The sequence below is a fragment of the Littorina saxatilis genome, linkage group LG10 (assembly GCF_037325665.1).
Source record: "Littorina saxatilis isolate snail1 linkage group LG10, US_GU_Lsax_2.0, whole genome shotgun sequence".
NCBI lineage: Eukaryota > Metazoa > Mollusca > Gastropoda > Littorinimorpha > Littorinidae > Littorina > Littorina saxatilis.
Genome location: NC_090254.1, coordinates 23,032,338 through 23,050,089, shown reverse-complemented (window position 1 = coordinate 23,050,089; position 17,752 = coordinate 23,032,338). Strand labels below are relative to the sequence as shown.

Here is a 17,752-nt window from a genome sequence, read left to right as displayed (position 1 = left end):
GGTGTCCGCCCCGTGATCGGGAGGTCGTGGGTTCGAACCCCGGCCGGGTCATACCTAAGACTTTAAAATTGGCAATCTAGTGGCTGCTCCGCCTGGCGTCTGGCATTATGGGGTTAGTGCTAGGACTGGTTGGTCCGGTGTCAGAATAATGTGACTGGGTGAGACATGAAGCCTGTGTTGCGACTTCTGTCTTGTGTGTGGCGCACGTTATATGTCAAAGCAGCACCGCCCTGACATGGCCCTTCGTTGTCGGCTGGGCGTTAAGCAAACAAAAGAAGAAGACAAGACAAGAATACTAATGCCCTTAAAAGACGATGTTCGGAAATAGACAAATTCCGGAAATAATTCTGTCAGTTGCGCAGACAAACATTGCCATGTTCTTCCCCCTGTTCACGTGTTTGAGACACGCCCTCCCGCTAGTGACTGGCCTGTAATGTCACGTGGCAATGTTTGTCTGCGCAACTGCAAGGGTATACTCACTCTCTCAGAACCCATGCAAACTCGACAGAGCTATTTCCGAAAATCGTCTATTGGCTGGAAAGGGTTGCTTTTCCTTGGCAAAAAATAGGACCGGCAAACACACCCACGTGGCATTGTACGCCAGTCACCAGTAAGAGGCGTGTGTCTACACGTTGTCAGCGAGCACGTGCAAGACACAACACTCGATACTGATTGGCCTATCTGTCACGTAGTGCTTACAATTTGTTTTTTCTCAAGGAAAAGCTATACTCTCCGCAGCCCACACGAACTTGACAGACTTATTTCCGTAATTTGTCTAGATGATAGTGCCCACGCACAAGTGAATCCATCGTATTGAGTGATCTCGGTCTCGTTCTATCCTAATTATCAAGCCAGTGGTACTATACTTTTCCGAAACACTCCTTTCTATAGTTTATGTGTATGTTCTCTGGTGGAGTTTAGTGTTGGCAATTTTCGTTACCGCAGTTAGATAAAATCCAGCGTTGTTGCAGGTTTTTGTGCTACAATGTCTAATCCGGGAACCTCTTTCCGGAAGTGCCTCCTTACATAAACGTGATGCTGGTCTTGTGCTCTGAATTCTGCACTGGTCAGATTAAAGCCGTCCTTAGGAGCACCGGAGTCATACAAGCAGGGTTTAGCCTGGAAGAAAAAGACAATGGGACATTTGTCCCCCTCAACCAAATTCTGATGGGACATTGTCACGTTTCAATATATCACTCAAGGTGATTATGAACCGGTTAATTACTACTAATTAACTAACCACACCACGATCCACTCTCGCAGGCATACAATTAAATAGAGTCAACAAAAGTATAAGTTTCAGACGCCTGTTTATGTATAAACTCTCCACCTCCCTCGAGCCTTCACTCAAAATATGTTCCTTTTACGTTCTCAACACGTAAAAAACCAGTGTTCACTGACAAAATGCCAGTAGTATGTAGAAAATTATAGTAACACGCTGAACCCGTGTAAATACAGTCAAATGAGAATGTTCTGTTCGAAAAGCTCTAGTTCGTGCAGGTGTCCACACCCCACGTTGTCCCTACTCCAATGAAATCATAGATACGAAAAGACAACGGTGGTCAACGGGGTGCGTACGACATGGTGCACTTAGCTTTATCTCTGCTGCTGCTGCTTAGCCGGTATGCTGGTTAGTCGGTTCGCTGGTTAGCCGGTCCGCTGGTTAGCCGGTTCGCTGGTTAGCCGGTCCGCTGGTTAGCCGGTCTCCTGGTTAGCCGGTCTCCTGGTTAGCGTAGCCTCAACAGTTCCCGCCAGAGTCAGCCGTGCCGATGTTACGGGAACGTAACGAACGAACGAAACGAACGAACGAAGGAAGGCTGCAAACAGAAAGCATCGGTGCACTAAACATGTCAGCTACCCCTCACCCACCACCTTAAAACATGTCATCTTTAAATATCTCATCGAGCACGTGGGCCTGCACAAAACTGACTTTTTACAACAACAAAACAGCCATTTTCCGTCCTTCTCTCCCTATCTGCAAAAACCATATACAGATTAGTATTTTAGCGTCACAGAGAGTAAATTATGCGCTAACCTGGAAAGAACAACAGAGAGTATTTCATTCCACAACACAGACTCATCAACAGCGTTAAATAATGATTTATTACCTCAAAAGCCTATGATTGTAACTCTCAATGGAAGCAAAGTCCGCCTCCTCCCTGGAACAGTCTCTGTTCGTCAACAGTGACCCAAAACGTCCAGAACCCCTTGTCGAATCCTTATGCGAAAGCCATCGCCGACGAAGGAAATGTGACGACTTGTCCTCAGCAAAATACGTGGCAGAGGAAAGGAATAACTTGTGGAAGTTCCCCTAGAGTGCCGAATATGATACTCGGTGAAAAACCATCATACTCTAGTAACTGTGTGTTAGGTCCTTCCCCTTCTGCCGCTGGGTGTCAAGTGTGTCGTCCTTGAGTCTCTGACAGACCACCTAGCCAAATACACGTGACTGACCTTGTCACCAAACCAGTCCAGCTATACACAGTTTTGCCTCCCCAAGCAGGAAAAAGACACGAGAAACTCAATCCCTGAAAATCCCGTGCGCGCTGTCAGCGAAAAAAACCGTCAGCCCTATGACAGCAGAAACCTGCACTGTGAAGCTCGTGCGTTTCAAAACATCCGTGCTCGGGAGCACTGTCAGCAAAAACTCTGCTGTGTCCAATATCACGCACAGGCGCTTTCTATCATACATTGACCCAGAACAGGCACTCCACTGAGTGACGCTTTCTTGGTCTCTGTCACCCGATCGTGACACACCTCCCCTCTTCAAGACGAAACCTCGGTTTCGCTCACAGTCATGTTCTCCTCTACAGCCCGAGAGAGAAAGTCAGCTCCAACATTGTTGGCGCCCGGAATGACGCGTACCGTGAATTGGTACGGTTGGAGAATCAACGCCCAGCGCATAAGTCTGGCGTTTGCCAACCTTGCAACCTGAAGATATTGCAGAGGTTGATGGTCCGTCTCCAGACAGAAAGGTCGTCCGTACAGGTACGCTTCGAACTTCTGGATGCCCCAGACAATGGCGAGACACTCGCGTTCAACCGTTGCATACGCTGCCTCGGCCGAGGTCAGCTTACGGCTGGCGAAGCAAACAGGGTGCAAAAACCCCTCTGTCTCCTGAAGCAACACTGCCCCAAGTCCCTTCCCTGAAGCGTCTGTCCTCAGCACGAAGTCCTTGTTCAGGTCTGGTAGTCGGAGAATAGGCTGACTGGTGAGTCGCCTCTTCAGGGTGTTGAATGCGGAGCTACATTCCTCAGTCCACACTACAACGGTCGGTTGTAGTTTCTTGGTAAGGTTGGTCAGTGGTAGAGCGATTTCGGCAAAGTGCGGGATGAAGCGTCTATAGAAGCTGGCTAGGCCCAGGAAAGACCTGACTTCTTTCTTCGTGCGCGGTGGCTCCGCCTCCCGAATCTTCTGGATCTTGTCGTCCTCTGGAACGAGCAATCCCTCGCCGACAACATGACCCAGGAAAGACAATTCCCGGAATCCCAAGTAGCACTTGGACGGTTTAGCTCCCAGATTTCCGTCCTTCAACCTTCCGAACACGTCGCGCAGGGCGTCGAGATGTTCAGTCCATGTCTCTGTCGCGATCAGCACATCGTCGATGAAACTGCTGATGTCCTCGCGCTTCAATGGTTCCAAAAGTTTCCTCATCATGCGAGTGAAGACGGCACCTGCATTCTGTAGACCAAAAGGCATGACTGTCCACTGGAACTGGCCGAATGGAGTGGTAAATGCAGTCTTTGGGCGGTCTTCCTCGGCAACTGGGATTTGCCAGTATCCCTTGGTGAGGTCCAGTTTGGAAAAGTACTTGGCCTTGGCCAAGTGACTGAAGAGGTAGTCCACATCAGGCATGGGTTCCGCGTCAAACGCCGTAATCTTGTTCAGCTTCCGGTAGTCAACACAGAACCTGACGCGTCCATCCTTCTTCTTTACAAGCACAATTGGTGAACTGTAGGGAGAGTTCGCTGGCTCGATGACGCCCAACTTCGTCATGTCGGCGATTTCCTTCCTGACCACCTCCTTCTGGGCATGAGGCATGGGATACTGCTTCGTCCTCACTGGCTGTTTCTCCAGCAAGTCGAAGGTAAACTCCTCTAGATGCGTCTGAAGTGGTATGTCTGTAAGGACCCGTGCTGCATCCTTCAGGATCTCTTGCAGGTCCGCCTGCTGGTCGTCCCCAAGATCAGGTGAGATGTGCACGTCCGTGTGATCCTCACTAGCCTCCAGCGGACAAACTGGTACACGTCCTCCTCCCTGTTCTTCCGTTGTCTCGTCCATCACGACAGCAACTGCTTCTGTCACTTTGTCCTTTTCCCCGTAGGCAGTCCTCTCTATGTAGGCGCGCAGCAGGTTGGCGTGGTACAGGCGTGCTTTCCCGTTCATGACGATCCTGTAGTCGTTTTGGCCCACTTTCGCTGTCACCTCAAAAGGTCCTTGCCACTGCAGTTGTAGCTTGTTGTGTTTGACAGGTAGAAGTAGCAACACCCGTTCTCCAATCTTGAAGCTGCGCGGCCGTGCCTTGCGGTCAAATCCTCGCGCGTAACGCTGTGCTGCTCTTCCCAGGTTCTCTTGAGCCAATTTGCAGGTCTCTTCAATCCTGTTCCTGAGTTCTACGATGTAGGTCGCTGTCGTCTGCACCTCCTCGTCAGCTTCTTCGTCCGTCCAAGCTTGACGCAGGATAGCCATGGGACCGCGTACCTGTCTGCCGTACAACAACTCAAATGGGGAAAAACCCAAGCTCTCCTGAGGAACCTCGCGGTATGCAAAAAGCAATGCTGGGATGTACCTGTCCCACGTGCGTGGTTTCTCCTGAGCTAGTTTCCTCAGCATGGTCTTCAAGGTGCCATTGAACCTTTCCACCAGTCCGTTGCACTGAGCATGGTAAGGAGTGGTGAAGTGCTGCTCCAGTGATAGCAGTCGTGCTGCCTCCGCCATCACTCCTCCCGTGAACTGCGTGCCTCTGTCGGTGAGTACCTCTGATGGAATTCCCAGCCGGGACCACATAGTAACCAGAGCCTCAGCTACTCGCGTGGCTTCAATCGATTTCAGAGGGATCGCCTCTGGGTATCGAGTAGCGTAGTCCACCATGGTCAAAATGTATCTGTTTCCGTCCTCAGACGCAGGCAAGATGGGCCCGATGATGTCCACTGCCACCCGACGAAAGGGTTCGTCGATGAGCGGCATCTTCTCTAAGGGGACCTTCCTCACCCTTCCTTTGGCAACCACCTTCTGGCACTTATCGCAGGACGCACAGAAACGTCGGACATCCGTGCAGATGCCTGGCCAGTAAAAGTGGCGCCAGACACGATCCGTGGTCTTCTTGGTACCAAGATGACCTCCCAGAATCGAGTCGTGTGCCGTTGCCATGACACCCTCGCGAAACTCGCGAGGCACGACAACCTGTTTGAATGTACCTTCTTGGTTGCTGAACTCACGGTAGAGCAACTTCTTGTCCCTGAGGAACTTTGACCTCCCATGCTTCCCGCTCAGCTTCACCTTCCCCGACTTCGCGTGCTCCCGAGGAGTAGCTAAGGTCGGGTCAGAATCCTGAGCCTTCGCGAGAAGCGCGGGGGTCACGTTCCCCAGGGCAGCTCGTGCAGCAGGTAGGGGTTTGAGAGGTTTGTCCTCTCGCTCCGCCTGTGCCCGCGTGAGCACTGAAATGACGTCGGGAGACCGATAAACGGGAACCTCCCTGGTGACGCCGTCCACAAACTGAACCCGGTTTCCAATGAGCAGGTCGCATGGAGGATCGTCCATGACGACGGCCACAATGGTCCCCGTGAACAACGGGGTTACGACCTTGATCACTGCCGTGTTCAAGTCGTAAGCGTGAGATGCCTCGGCCATTCTCACCCTGATGCTGTCTCCTGTGTAGGCCATAGCTGGAACTAGACTCGCCCGAACCACTATCATGTCTGCCCCTGTGTCCCGCAGACCTTCGCCCTTCACTCCGTTAACGTAGACGTTGCAGTGGGGCTGGAAATGTTTCCTGGAGCACGGAACGCAGAGTTGTGGGATGGTGCATGAGCTCGTGACGTCCCTGAACTCCTCACTGCCAACGAAGTGAACGCCCTTCTGGTCAGCCTGTCTCTTGTGGCAGTCCTTCTTCACGTGGCCCCGCTTGTTGCAGTAGTAACACTGGATGTCAGTTCTGGAACTCGATCCCTTGTGTCCCTGATCGTCCTTCCCGTCCTTGGGTCCTGAAGAACCCGAATTTCCCGTTTTTCCTGGCCGTGAGCCTGAAGATTTGCCGGAGATCGCCTGGGCGTCCTCGTGCACTCTGATCCAGTCGGCTGCCTCCTGAGTAGTCTTGGGCTGGTGCTCCTGCACGAAGGTCACCACCTCAGGTCGCAGGCTGGACATCAGTTGCTCCATGACTATGAGGTCGGCAAGGTCGTTGACAGTCCAGTCCTTTTCGGCCATCTCCACCCAGCGCCGCAGGTAGAGGTTAAGGCGTGCCACAAACTGATGACTCAGCTCGCCGCTCAGTCTCTTGCTGTTACGCAGACGTCGTCTGTAGGCTTCAGCAGTCAGGTTAAAGCGCTGGAGTAACGCCTTCTTAAGTGCCTGATAGTCTCTCGCCTCGTCGTCCTCCAAAGCGTTGTAGAGCTGCAATGCGCGTCCCTTTAAGCAGGTGCTAAGGCGGCTAGCCCACGTGGCCTCTTCCCACTTCTGGTCAGATGCAATGCGCTCAAACCGGCGTAAAAAGTCGTCGAGCTCGTCCTTGTCATCGTCGAACGTCGGCAGTCTCGTACGGTCGGCAACAAACGTCGGCGCGCTAGCCTGAGTAAGCGTACCCTTCTCGGCCTGTAGCCTAGCTAGTTCTAGCTGGAGATCGCGATCCGCCTGCTCTTTCTCTTTCCGTTCCTGTCTGTCTCGTTCGGCCTGTCGTTCTTGTCTGTCAAGTTCGGCCTGTCGTTCCCTTTCTTGTCTTGCAAGTTCGTCTTTCTTTTCCTGTCGGTCACGTTCGGCCTGTCGTTCCCTTTCTTGCCTGTCAAGTTCGTCTTTCTCTTTCTTGTCCTGTCGGTCACGTTCGGCCTGTCGTTCGGCCTGTCGTTCCCTTTCTTGTCTGTCTCGTTCATCTTTCTCTTTCCGTTCTTGTCTGTCACGTTCGTCTTGTCGTTCCTGTCTCTCACGTTCGGCCTGTCGTTCTTGTCTGTCAAGCTCTTCTTTTCTCGTCTGTCGCTCTATGTCTTCCTTACGTTCTAACTCCTTGCGCTTAAGCAAACTACGCGCTCTAACGCGTGCGTCTCGCTCTGTCTGTTCCTCGCTACCAGGAGTCTCGAAAGTTAATCTCTTCGTAGGAGATCCCCCTGTAGCCATGGTTAGTTTTAGCAAAGCTTTATTACAAAAGTAAGTCTAACGCAGCTATAGCTAGAACACGCGGTGATGAAAGCGGTGGATACAAAAATCCAGCAACCGAAAAATGCAGAAGAAAAATCCAAACGGTGTAGAACAAATCGCGTAGCCTACTTTATGGCTGCTTTCTGCGGTGAAACAAAGTGTTTCCCACAGCCGTGGCCTACTTTATCGGCTGCTTTTTGCGGTGAAACAGAGTGTTTCCCACAGCCTTGGTTAGGACAGAAGTCCTCGGACCCTTCCCCCCCCAAAATTCCAACAAAGTCAAAATATGGAGAAAAATCCAAGTAAAACAAGACGGTAGAAAATGTAACCTGTTACGGAATGCGAAACAACAATGTAGAGAAAACTGAGTAAAACGAATAACAAATCCGCTAACCCCGCTCAGCTCTCTGCAACGGAAAACTCTGAACGTACAACAACAAAGATTCACAAACAAAGGAAAGGGAGATAATCACAGTTAGCGCATACAATAACTCACAAATTACAATTTACATTTCCTGCAAGATGTGAATCGCTTAAGGTGTGGTATATGATCAAAACTATACAAAAAAGGGTAGCACCAAGCAGAAAATAAGTCGAGCACTGACGAGATTATCTGCTCTTAGTTCTCCTTAATTGGTGGGTCTTTATCAGTTGGAAATTAACTGAGTAAATCCCGGCTTGGCCCCCACGTGTCACGTTTCAATATATCACTCAAGGTGATTATGAACCGGTTAATTACTACTAATTAACTAACCACACCACGATCCACTCTCGCAGGCATACAATTAAATAGAGTCAACAAAAGTATAAGTTTCAGACGCCTGTTTATGTATAAACTCTCCACCTCCCTCGAGCCTTCACTCAAAATATGTTCCTTTTACGTTCTCAACACGTAAAAAACCAGTGTTCACTGACAAAATGCCAGTAGTATGTAGAAAATTATAGTAACACGCTGAACCCGTGTAAATACAGTCAAATGAGAATGTTCTGTTCGAAAAGCTCTAGTTCGTGCAGGTGTCCACACCCCACGTTGTCCCTACTCCAATGAAATCATAGATACGAAAAGACAACGGTGGTCAACGGGGTGCGTACGACATGGTGCACTTAGCTTTATCTCTGCTGCTGCTGCTTAGCCGGTATGCTGGTTAGTCGGTTCGCTGGTTAGCCGGTCCGCTGGTTAGCCGGTTCGCTGGTTAGCCGGTCCGCTGGTTAGCCGGTCTCCTGGTTAGCCGGTCTCCTGGTTAGCGTAGCCTCAACAGTTCCCGCCAGAGTCAGCCGTGCCGATGTTACGGGAACGTAACGAACGAACGAAACGAACGAACGAAGGAAGGCTGCAAACAGAAAGCATCGGTGCACTAAACATGTCAGCTACCCCTCACCCACCACCTTAAAACATGTCATCTTTAAATATCTCATCGAGCACGTGGGCCTGCACAAAACTGACTTTTTACAACAACAAAACAGCCATTTTCCGTCCTTCTCTCCCTATCTGCAAAAACCATATACAGATTAGTATTTTAGCGTCACAGAGAGTAAATTATGCGCTAACCTGGAAAGAACAACAGAGAGTATTTCATTCCACAACACAGACTCATCAACAGCGTTAAATAATGATTTATTACCTCAAAAGCCTATGATTGTAACTCTCAATGGAAGCAAAGTCCGCCTCCTCCCTGGAACAGTCTCTGTTCGTCAACAGTGACCCAAAACGTCCAGAACCCCTTGTCGAATCCTTATGCGAAAGCCATCGCCGACGAAGGAAATGTGACGACTTGTCCTCAGCAAAATACGTGGCAGAGGAAAGGAATAACTTGTGGAAGTTCCCCTAGAGTGCCGAATATGATACTCGGTGAAAAACCATCATACTCTAGTAACTGTGTGTTAGGTCCTTCCCCTTCTGCCGCTGGGTGTCAAGTGTGTCGTCCTTGAGTCTCTGACAGACCACCTAGCCAAATACACGTGACTGACCTTGTCACCAAACCAGTCCAGCTATACACAGTTTTGCCTCCCCAAGCAGGAAAAAGACACGAGAAACTCAATCCCTGAAAATCCCGTGCGCGCTGTCAGCGAAAAAAACCGTCAGCCCTATGACAGCAGAAACCTGCACTGTGAAGCTCGTGCGTTTCAAAACATCCGTGCTCGGGAGCACTGTCAGCAAAAACTCTGCTGTGTCCAATATCACGCACAGGCGCTTTCTATCATACATTGACCCAGAACAGGCACTCCACTGAGTGACGCTTTCTTGGTCTCTGTCACCCGATCGTGACAGACATCATAGTCGAAGGCAAGAAGCGCAAAGCAGGCTAGGCGGTCCGAAAATGCAAAATATAGTTGTATTTGAATTGGTGCCATATGATGATGTGCGAATGTGCCTGTGTAGCAGGTTAGTGTGTGAGTGTGTTTTTTTTTTGTGCTCAGGTCTTTCCGAACACTGTACTCCCTTGAAAAGTGTGCATGGGGTGGCACAGTGGTACGTAATCTCAGTGCACCCTTTGACGCACTGAAGGGAATTCCAATGGGACATTTTGAGATGTTATGCGCCAATGGCGCAAGGCGCACTAGTAAATGAAACCCTGTAAAAGGACCAGAGAAGTACTTTTTTAAGGAGCAATGCTTCATGCGACGAGAGGCGGTCGGATATGCGACATGGTCTGACACTGTTTTTCATTTTAAATTTAAGGAGCAATGCTTCATGCGACGAGAGGCGGTCGGATATGCGACATGGTCTGACACCAATATCCGAGATTCTCTGACACCGTTTTGCCTTTTCCGGAAGAGACAACAGAGGTATTTTTGGAAGAGCTGTCAGAGGCGCGTAGACGTAGACTGAACCATTTGTGCAAAATGGCTGTTTTATCTTATTCCAGAACCTTTTTTCGGGTTGATGCTTAAGTTGTCTGGAGCAGCTTTTTAGACCAGACACCTTTCTTGCCCACCAGTTTGTCTGACCCGGCGTTATTGCAGCAGTTAGTGCTAATGCGTCTAATCTGGGGAAATCTTTCTGTAACTCTTTCTCTACATAACCTTGATTGTGGTTTTGAAGCTATGTACTTGTATGTCTACCACACACTATACGGGGAAGCGGAAACGTGCATAACTACGCGCCCACGTGTCTGACAGTCTTCGTTGGATGATACTCTTCTTCGCTGCTCTTATCTCGAATCTTTATCAAGGATGTATATTTGTCTGTGCCATTCTGATCTCAAATTCCCATACGAGGATGTAGGTTTTTGTGTGTGGTATCATTCTGATATCGTATTCCTATACACGGACGTACGGGTTTCTGTCTAATTTTGATCTCAAATTCCTATACACGGACGTAGACTATTCTGTGTCATTCTGATCTCGAATACCCATTTACAAGGACGTCAATTGTTCTATACAATTGCATTCTAATCTCGACCTAATCCCGCTCTGGTGCTTTGGTTTTGACCATCAAACTTTATGCCTGTTTTTCGCCCTTGTCATTTGAGGCAAAACGACCAAATCCGCAAGAGACAAAAAGCTGTAGGATTAGGTTAGACTATAACAGCGTGATTTCTGTGTTCTACTTGCCAGCGTTATGTGTCTGGCCCGGCCGGGAATGAACACAGCAGGACCTTACAAAATGGACACGACACACCAGCTTCAATCTACTGTCTTTTGTGAATGGATGTTAGGGTCTGTTTTTGTTATTAGCAGCAGTAGAATCAGTAGCAGGAGAAGAATAAGTAGTGGTAGCTTGAGGAAGAGGAAGAGCAGTGTGTGTGTGTGTGTGTGTGTGTGTGTAGGAGGGGGGTGTGTGTGCGTGTGTGTGTGTGTGTACGTGTGTGTGTGTGTGTGTGCGTGTGTGTGTGTGTGTGTGTGTGCGTACATGCGTATATATACATGCGTGCATGCGTTCGTACATTTTAGAGCGAGCGCGCCGAAATGACACACAACAACCAGACGCTCTACAAGTCAGACGATAATCCTTCTTTGCTTGATGATGATCCTGATATTGATATTCTGACCCCATCGAATATCTGTTTTTTGTTCTCTGCCGCAGGTGATACGCAACAACGAGACGCTGTACAGACTGAACGACATCGCCATCGGGTCCAACAACCCCAGCAAGCTGGCCATCACGTCCTTCTGGCTCATCGCCGTCTTCGGCAAGCTGATGCCCTGCACGCTCATCTCCGTCTTCATCGGGCTGCTGCTCAAGAAGCTGCACGAGAGCGCCGCGCGCCGTAAGCGCCTTTTCGCCCACTCGGACAAGGGGCGCAACTCGTCGCAGCGTGGCGGCGGAGGGGGCCGCACCGCCCGGCACCAGTGCACCACAACCATGCTTCTGGTGATCATCATATTGTACATCGTCTGCGAGATCCCGCAGGTCTTCGCCATCATCATGTCAGCCATGTCGCGCCAGTTTTTCCAGAACGTGTACTTCTTGATCGCCGACACGCTGGACATGATCGCGCTCATCAACAACGCCATCAACTTCGTGCTCTACTGCACCATGTCGCAGCAGTTCCGCGAGCACCTGCTGGTGGTGAGAGCCTGCACGGGGGCGGGGCCTCAGAGCGCGCGCTTCAATAAGAAGACCTACCACAGCGTGGAACAGAGCGGTGTCAACACGCGCACCACCAACAACCACGCCGACAACGGCTTGTGCGTCACCGGCGACACCAACGTGGAAAAGTCCGTCTCACAAGTGTGAGGCATGTATGATTCTACGGATGCGTGTTTCAAATGCAGAGGTCTAGAAGCAGTACTTGTAGCCAAGACGTGTACGCGTACGTGTCGACTTTGACATCACCCGTACGCGTAGAAAACTCTTGGTACAGATACACACGATGTGTAGAGGATAGCAAATGTGTGACGTAAAAGATTCATTTTCTGACACTACACTTACACGTTGCACGTACATGTACACGTACACGTTCTAAATAAAAATAAAAGAGCACCTTTTGGACCTCTCTAAAGCCGCCCTGACCACCGCTAAAACGTCTGCCTTGCAAGTTTGAGATCCGTTTGATTCTGTAGATGCCTCAATGTATTAGATCTCACCATTTCCAGTTCGTTCTCGCCTATGAATTGTGACTGAGTAGCTGAATCTGGATATAAAGCTCACACAGTAGCAGCCATTGAGATAATGGATCGTGCGTCACTAGGGTAATCAACGCAGACAAGTTTGTCTCGCAAATCTGAGGCCTGTAGTGTCCTACGGATGTCACTTTGCAGACAACGGTTTGTTTATCTCTGCTACATTTGAAAAGTCCGCCTCGCAAGTCTGAGATATGCAGGATTCTACACACGCTCTTAATTATACAGTATATCTCTCAATTTCACCGAACAGCCGAAGCTGCGAATAAAGCTCACGCAGTATCAACCACTGATTGTGCAGCCTCACCACAGAAAAATCAGTCTTGCGATTGAGTATGATTTTTATCGGTATATCGGTATGATTTTGATGTGTCATATACTTCATGTGAGAAAAAGTACTGTCCGATTAGGCGAATATCAGCAGCTGTATACAGAACGCATGCAAACATTATCAACCATGCGGACAATACGGGTTGCTTTAGAAATTAGTATCATACTCACTATGGACAACGGCTTGTGTACCCAAGTGTAAAAGCGTTATGACTCTATAAATTGCTCAGTCAATGTCTGAGTTTTTACATATCTCAATTTCAAGTTGGCTCTTGCCTACCAACAATGAAATACTAAAGATTTGTTATAAAGCACGGACAGTACAGCGGAACATCCACTTTACGGCTCCCTTAATGTTATGGCAAGCTTTTCTCTGACGGACTATTTCCACTTTTTTTCTTACAATTTCCACCCATAGTCGTTTAATGGAATAGTGTGTTTGTGTGTGTATACATGTGTGTGTGTGTGTGTGTGTGTGTGTGTGTGTGTGTGTGTGTGTGTGTGTGTGTGTGTGTGTGTGTGTGTGTGTGTGTGCCTGTGCGTGTGTGTGTGTGTGTGTTTTTCAAGTTTGCTCTCGCCTATCAACTAAGAACTACTTTATATTTAAAGCAAACGCTGCAACAACCATTCTGACCATGCGATATGTGCCTCCTTCACCACAGAAAAGTACATTCAAGCGTGTGTGTTTCAACATGATCATCACAATCGGTTCCCTGGCTTAGACAGTCGTCGGAGGGACAGAAACCCTTCTCCAGGCTCTTATAATTATTGAGGGGCCATCGGCAGGCGGTCAGGAAAGCTCATCTGTGTCCATTATCTAACGTTGTCGGACCAACTCTTTCGTTGTCTCCCGTGTGTGCGTCCTAGCTCCTTCGACGGTGCCTTGCAGGGGTTTTTGAGAGGGTGTCATGTCTCATGAAGCTGAGACAGCGGTTGAAGCGATCGCAGTATGAATCATGCGGACAACGGGTCACCAGTGGACCTTCTGTCTCGCAAGTTTAAGATCTCATTATGAATTTTACACTATCCTAATGGGTTAAAAAATGCCGTCTGTTTTTGTTTGGCTGCAAGTTCACAAGTCAGCAAAGTTGAATGAAGCAGTTGCATGCGACGATGTATTTCATGTTGTCTTGCTCACCAACGACCTATTATTTTCCTAGCATATTATTTACCACGTCATGTCCCAAATAAACACTAGTTCTGAGGATAGAAAAAACCAAGTTAGCATAGCAACGACCAAGGCATTCTGACGTTTTATTGAGCAGTAGACCTCTAGACTCGTCGTCCCCCCCCCCCCCCCCCGAAAAAAAAGTTATCAATATAGTTTTCCTTGGAAAATTGCTGGTATATGATCTGCCCAGTTACCTCTTACCCTTTTCCAACTTTTTACAAAGCACGAAAAATGATATCTTCTATTAAAACTCCCACTTACAGTGTTTTTCACGGGTGGGTTTTTACGTGCATTGCCGTTTTCTTTTCCCGTCATGAGATCAAGCCACATGAGATCAAGTTGAGTCGCGGTAAGTTTTATTTTACTTCATTAATTTTGGTCAATTATTATGGGATAAGGGGGTGGTAGGAGAGGGGGGGTTCTTGCAGGACGGAAGGAAGACAAGATATGTGTGTGGGTGTGTGTGTGTGTGTGCGCGCGCGTGCGTGCGTGCGTGCGTGCGTGTGTGTGTGTGTGTGCGTGCGTGTGTGTGTCTGTCTGTGTGTGTGTGTGTCTGTCTGTCTGTCTGTCTGTCTGTTTGTCTTTGTGTGTCCAATATAGTCGAGGGCTCTCAGCACATGTGATGGTGCTGTTTGCAGACCTCGCTTTCGGCACAGATATTGGGGGGGGGGGGGGGGGACAGATATGTAATCACTATCATTGTCTAAATAATGTACATGTAAATAACGTATTCAACAGGAAAAACGAAAATTGGAAAAAAGCGAGAGAAAAAAACGAAAACAAAAATACTATGTGATGTATCAACAACATAACAAAAACAACAACAACCTTTGTCCTTATTATTTGCTCACAAAACTTTAGAATTATGCATTTCCCGGGGGGTGACTTTATACAGATGTAACAATCAGGGTTAAATTCATGCACTCGCTGACTCATGCAATAGCCTTAACACGCATAGAGAACTAGCATGGTCTGAATACCCATATCAACAAGGGAAGAAACAAAAAATGGAGGGTTTTTTGTTTATATAAACAAAGCAACAACCACCTCCCACCCCCTCTCTCTCTCACCCCCCCCCCCCCCCCCCACCCCCTCAGAAAAAAAAATTTGATGATTGTTTGCAAGAAAAACTGTGTGATGATTATACGCCTACGTACCTCGAAGCCGGAAGAGCATTTCCCATGGGCGTGGCTATATGGACAGATCAATTATCACGGTCAGATTCGCCCAGTCAGTGTCTGTGTGCTTGCACCGCTAGAAGCGTTCGGAGCATGGCCTCACAAATTTCCCTTGAGAGAATTAACTTCAGAAACAATGTGGTGTGGGTTTTTTGCCCTCAGCAAGAATACAGCACAAACTTGTCAAACTTGGAAACAATACGAGTGTACGCGAACAAGCACGCACGCACAGACGCCGCTCGCACGCACAGACATACACACACATCATACACACGCACGCGCGCAAGCGCGCACGCACGCACGCACGCACACACGCACACACACACACACACACACACACACACACGACATAATACGCTGTGTCTGGGTATGCAGTTTGTAAAAGACTCTTTAGTGTTAGCGAAACAGTTGTGTGAAATGTCAGGCCCCCGGAGTGCTTTGAAAGCGACACTATCCACCGAATGTTCAAGGCATCGTGGCGATTAAGAACTCGGATGTGCCGAGTAAGATCTGACCTCATGAATAACATCTATATACAGGGTTCAAAAGTGTCCTCGTAATAAATTAGATGCTTTTGAAGTTAAAAGCCGAGTCGGGAATCCTTCTGACTTAGAAAAACTGTCTTTGTGTTCTTGGTTTGGTTTTTTTTTCTTCTTCTTTTGTTGCGCAAGTGTATGGGTTTTTGTGTCGCCAGTGTTTCTGCAAAAATATACTGCAGTAACATGCAGCCCCACTAAACAAACATTCCCTACTCGGCATAGAAAGCGGTCAGGCCGTTGACATTTTTTTTTATCTGGACAAAGTACATGGATACATCGGTAGCGGCGAACATTATCACTTTCACGCAGAATGTACGTATGACGACGGTGCCTGCAGACTTAGTATAATGAATACAAGTGTTGTTGCAGAGAACACAGAGTTTGTTGGCCACATGATAGGATGGAGGGGGGGGGGGTAATAATGGAGGGTATGTGCGCGAGTGTGTTGTAGAGGATGTATGGGCAGGGGCGGATCCAGGGGGGGGGGGGGGGGTTCCGGGGTTTCCGGAACCCCTCCCCCTCCCCCCCCAGCCTATAAATTTTTTTTTTAAATTGAGAATAAAGAAAAACTGATGGCTCAGATGCTCCACTTTCCTTGATTTTTATTACAATTTTCCCGGGGGAGCATGCCCCCAGACCCCCCTAGGAGCCGGCCTTTGTCTTCTAAGTGACGGTTTTGGAAAGTAGTTGGGTAATTTGTTGGCTCAGGTTGCACCAGATCGATAAATTGTCCTTGTTTTGATCCAAATTTGTCTTCTTAAATTTACTTTTGGGAAGGTGCATTAGGGGAGTTTCTTGGCTCAGATTGCACCGGATTGTTCCATTTTCCTTACTTATATCCACATTTTCCGGGGGAGCATGCTTAGGGGGACCCCCTAAGAGGTTCGAACGCTTCGCGTCATCGAATTGTCCCTAAAAGAAATTTGGAACCCCCCCCCCCTTAAAATTGATGTGATCCGCCCCTGATGGGGGTACCAGTACGTGTACAGGTAGGGGTGGGGGTGGTGAAGGAGGGTAGGTGCGCGATGGTGTTGTATGCGGGTTACATTGCGGGTTACCTGAACATTGACAATGACGAAAGAAAGATTCTGTGTGTGTGTGTGTGCGCGCGCGTGCGTGTGTGTGTGTGTGTGCGTGTGTGTGTGCGTGCGTGTGTGGGTGTGTGTGACTATGTTTGAATTTATTCGGATTTAGTTCTCTTTCCTTGTTTGTATTATGATTATGTAAGTGTAAAGCGCTCTGGGCTTGTCACCACGAGGTTTACGCGCTATATAAGTAATCGTTATTATTATTATTATTATTATTATTGTAGTTGAGATGGGGGTAAAAGCACGTGTACGGGCATTAACTCAATGTAAAGATTTGTATCACAGCTGCTGCAGCAATAAAGTCACATCACGGTACATAAACAATGCATTGATCACACATTTATCGACGTTTTTAGCATGCGTTTATTGTAGATTTTGAAGTACAGGTGAAGAGGTAAAACACACACTGGCTTATACCGACAACAGTTTGTGTACAATTTATTGCCTGCAACTTAGTATAGGCAATTTTTTTTATTTTTTTTGCAAATGGACAACAATCTTTCGCTTTTACACACACGCGCGCACGCACGTATCCACAGACATGTACACACGCACGCACGCACGCACAGACATGTACACACACACACACACACGTGCACACACACACACACATACGCACAAATGCACACACATATATACAAACACACGCACGCACAGACATGTACTCACACATATACGCACGCTCGCACACACGCAAACACACGCGCGCCCACGCTTGCCACACACGCTCGCACACACGCACTCACAAACATGTACACACGCACAAACACGCGCGCGCGCAAGTATGTCGCAAAGGAAATTGCAGTAAAGAAACCATCTATAAGAAAAGCATTCACAGCCTTCTCTCCCTCGAACCACGAAGTAGAGGAAACAACATTCATGTCGAACACATTTTGTCGAACATTCTGTTAATCAACAGCAACAACTACACCCAAAGTTACCTATTCGCCTGAAATCGTTTATTCGTTTTCTCTCAATTCAATCGCACAAAACTAACTCAAATCTGAATCAACATGGCAAAACAATTAATCC

General features: G+C 48.3%; 2 protein-coding genes and 1 long non-coding RNA gene across 3 annotated transcripts in view; all 3 read left to right on the top strand.

Annotated features, from left to right (window-relative positions):
* The window catches only part of LOC138978438 (G-protein coupled receptor dmsr-1-like), a 38,443-nt gene extending 23,946 nt beyond the window's left edge, over nt 1-14,497 (top strand). The window contains exon 4 of the mRNA XM_070351180.1: nt 11,375-14,497. Within this exon, the coding sequence (XP_070207281.1) occupies nt 11,375-12,028 (654 nt within the window). The 3' untranslated portion in view covers nt 12,029-14,497. The remainder of the gene's footprint in view (nt 1-11,374) is intronic.
* The window catches only part of LOC138978447 (uncharacterized), a 177,874-nt gene that overhangs the window by 69,261 nt on the left and 90,861 nt on the right, over nt 1-17,752 (top strand). The window lies entirely within an intron of this gene.
* LOC138979058 (G-protein coupled receptor dmsr-1-like) overlaps nt 16,598-17,752 on the top strand; it is a 3,999-nt gene continuing 2,844 nt past the window's right edge. The window contains exon 1 of the mRNA XM_070351869.1: nt 16,598-16,621. Coding sequence (XP_070207970.1) covers nt 16,598-16,621 — 24 coding nt within the window. The remainder of the gene's footprint in view (nt 16,622-17,752) is intronic.